Source organism: Piliocolobus tephrosceles, unplaced genomic scaffold, assembly GCF_002776525.5.
Source record: "Piliocolobus tephrosceles isolate RC106 unplaced genomic scaffold, ASM277652v3 unscaffolded_30541, whole genome shotgun sequence".
NCBI lineage: Eukaryota > Metazoa > Chordata > Mammalia > Primates > Cercopithecidae > Piliocolobus > Piliocolobus tephrosceles.
The window spans coordinates 1-1,549 of NW_022313801.1; the positions used below are offsets into that span (position 1 = coordinate 1).

General features: G+C 46.0%; 1 protein-coding gene across 2 annotated transcripts in view; it reads right to left on the reverse strand.

The window, feature by feature from the left end:
• Positions 1 to 299: 299 nt before the first annotated feature.
• The window catches only part of LOC113222323 (ATP-dependent 6-phosphofructokinase, platelet type-like), an 8,939-nt gene continuing 7,689 nt past the window's right edge, over positions 300 to 1,549 (reverse strand). For both annotated transcript variants that reach the window (XM_026451834.1, XM_026451833.1), the window contains exon 5: positions 300 to 637. In XM_026451834.1, coding sequence (XP_026307619.1) covers positions 508 to 637 — 130 coding nt within the window. In that variant the 3' untranslated portion in view covers positions 300 to 507. The remainder of the gene's footprint in view (positions 638 to 1,549) is intronic.

Sequence of the window (1,549 nt, forward strand, 5' to 3'; positions counted from 1 at the left end):
TGTGTTTCTTTTACTTTCTAAGGAGAGCAGGAGCCTGGGGTCCAGGCCCAGGGTCCTGGCCTGCTGCTGTGGATGGAAACTGACACATGACAATAAACATGGCATTCCCTTTGGCCTGTGTAAACAACTGGCTTTTTTCTCCTTTTATGAGATGTGTGTAGTTCAGTGATCCCCACTAAAAATATTTTTATAATCTTTGCCCACAAAAGTGCTGAGAAAACCATTAGTACCCACCCGTAGATTGAGGTTTTAATCTCCTACTTAAAAAACTAAAACGGAGGACTGTTGCAGTTGTAGGCAAACATTTAATACACGCATTTGAAAGCATGAGACACAGTCCACAGACAGCATGCACTGGAGCTGGTGGGGCACATGGGCGGTGACAGGTGCTTGCTGGTTAGGTATTAATGTCAATAATACTTTCATAAAGTGCTGATAAATAACTTAAGTGTTGCAAAAACAGTCCATGGTGAGTCCAGGATGTAGGCACATGCAGGCAGGACTGGGTCAGACGCTCCAGGGCTGCACGTGCTCTAGCTGGCCTGAGTCCGACACATCGTAGCTGGCCTTGTACTTGGCCAAGATCTTCATGAGGGGCCGCAGCTTGAGCCACCACTGTTCTTTGGGAATCCTGTGCCTGTGGAGGGAAGGGGGGACAGCAGTGAGGCTGAGAGATGCCACGACCAGCACAGTGAGTGGTCTTGCCAGAAACACGGGGTTTGTAGGGTCGGCTGAATGAACTAGATGGTAAAGCCAATTTCAGGGTCAAATGAAACCATTGTTTTTATATTTCTAAAAATTCTTCCCAAACACCTAGTGGTGGTTTCTTATTGTTGTTCTTTTGAGACAGAGTCTCACTCTGTCCCCAGGCTGGAGAGCACTGGTGCAATCTCAGCTCACTGCAACCTCTGCCTCCCGGGTTCAAGTGATTTCTCCTGCCTCAGCCTCCTGAGTAGCTGGGACTACAGGTGTATACCACCACACCCGGCTAATTTTTGTATTTTTAGTAGAGATGCGGTTTCACCATGTGGGCCAGGCTGGTCTTGATTCTCTTGACCTTGTGATTCACCCACCTAGGCCTCCCAAAGTGCTGGGATTATAGGTGTGAGCCACGGTGCCTGGCCAAGACCTAATATTTTTTAACTGAGCTTCAGAAAAGCTAGTTCTTCAAACCCCTGAATGAGATGCCAAAAGCAACAGCAATGGCCATTCCCCTGTCCTGTACTCACATTGGCTGTGTTTGCTAAGGCAATAAAACTCCGATTTACTCAAAATCCGTTTGCTTCTTCAGCTCTGCCACAGGTTGAAAAATAACATTTCTTTTGCTTATTCACTGAGGTGTAAGAAACATCCATAGCTAAATTAGCAAAAGAAAATTGATGTAGAGAGAATCAGTCAGTTCTTCAAAAAGACAAACAGAATGGAACTATTCACATCACTGTTTTTGTAGACTATCATTCTTGTAAGTCGGACATGGGCAGTGATAATGGTTTGCCCTAATAAAAGCACACATCTGGTATGACTGAAGAAAGCTGAGGGGGGGGTGGGG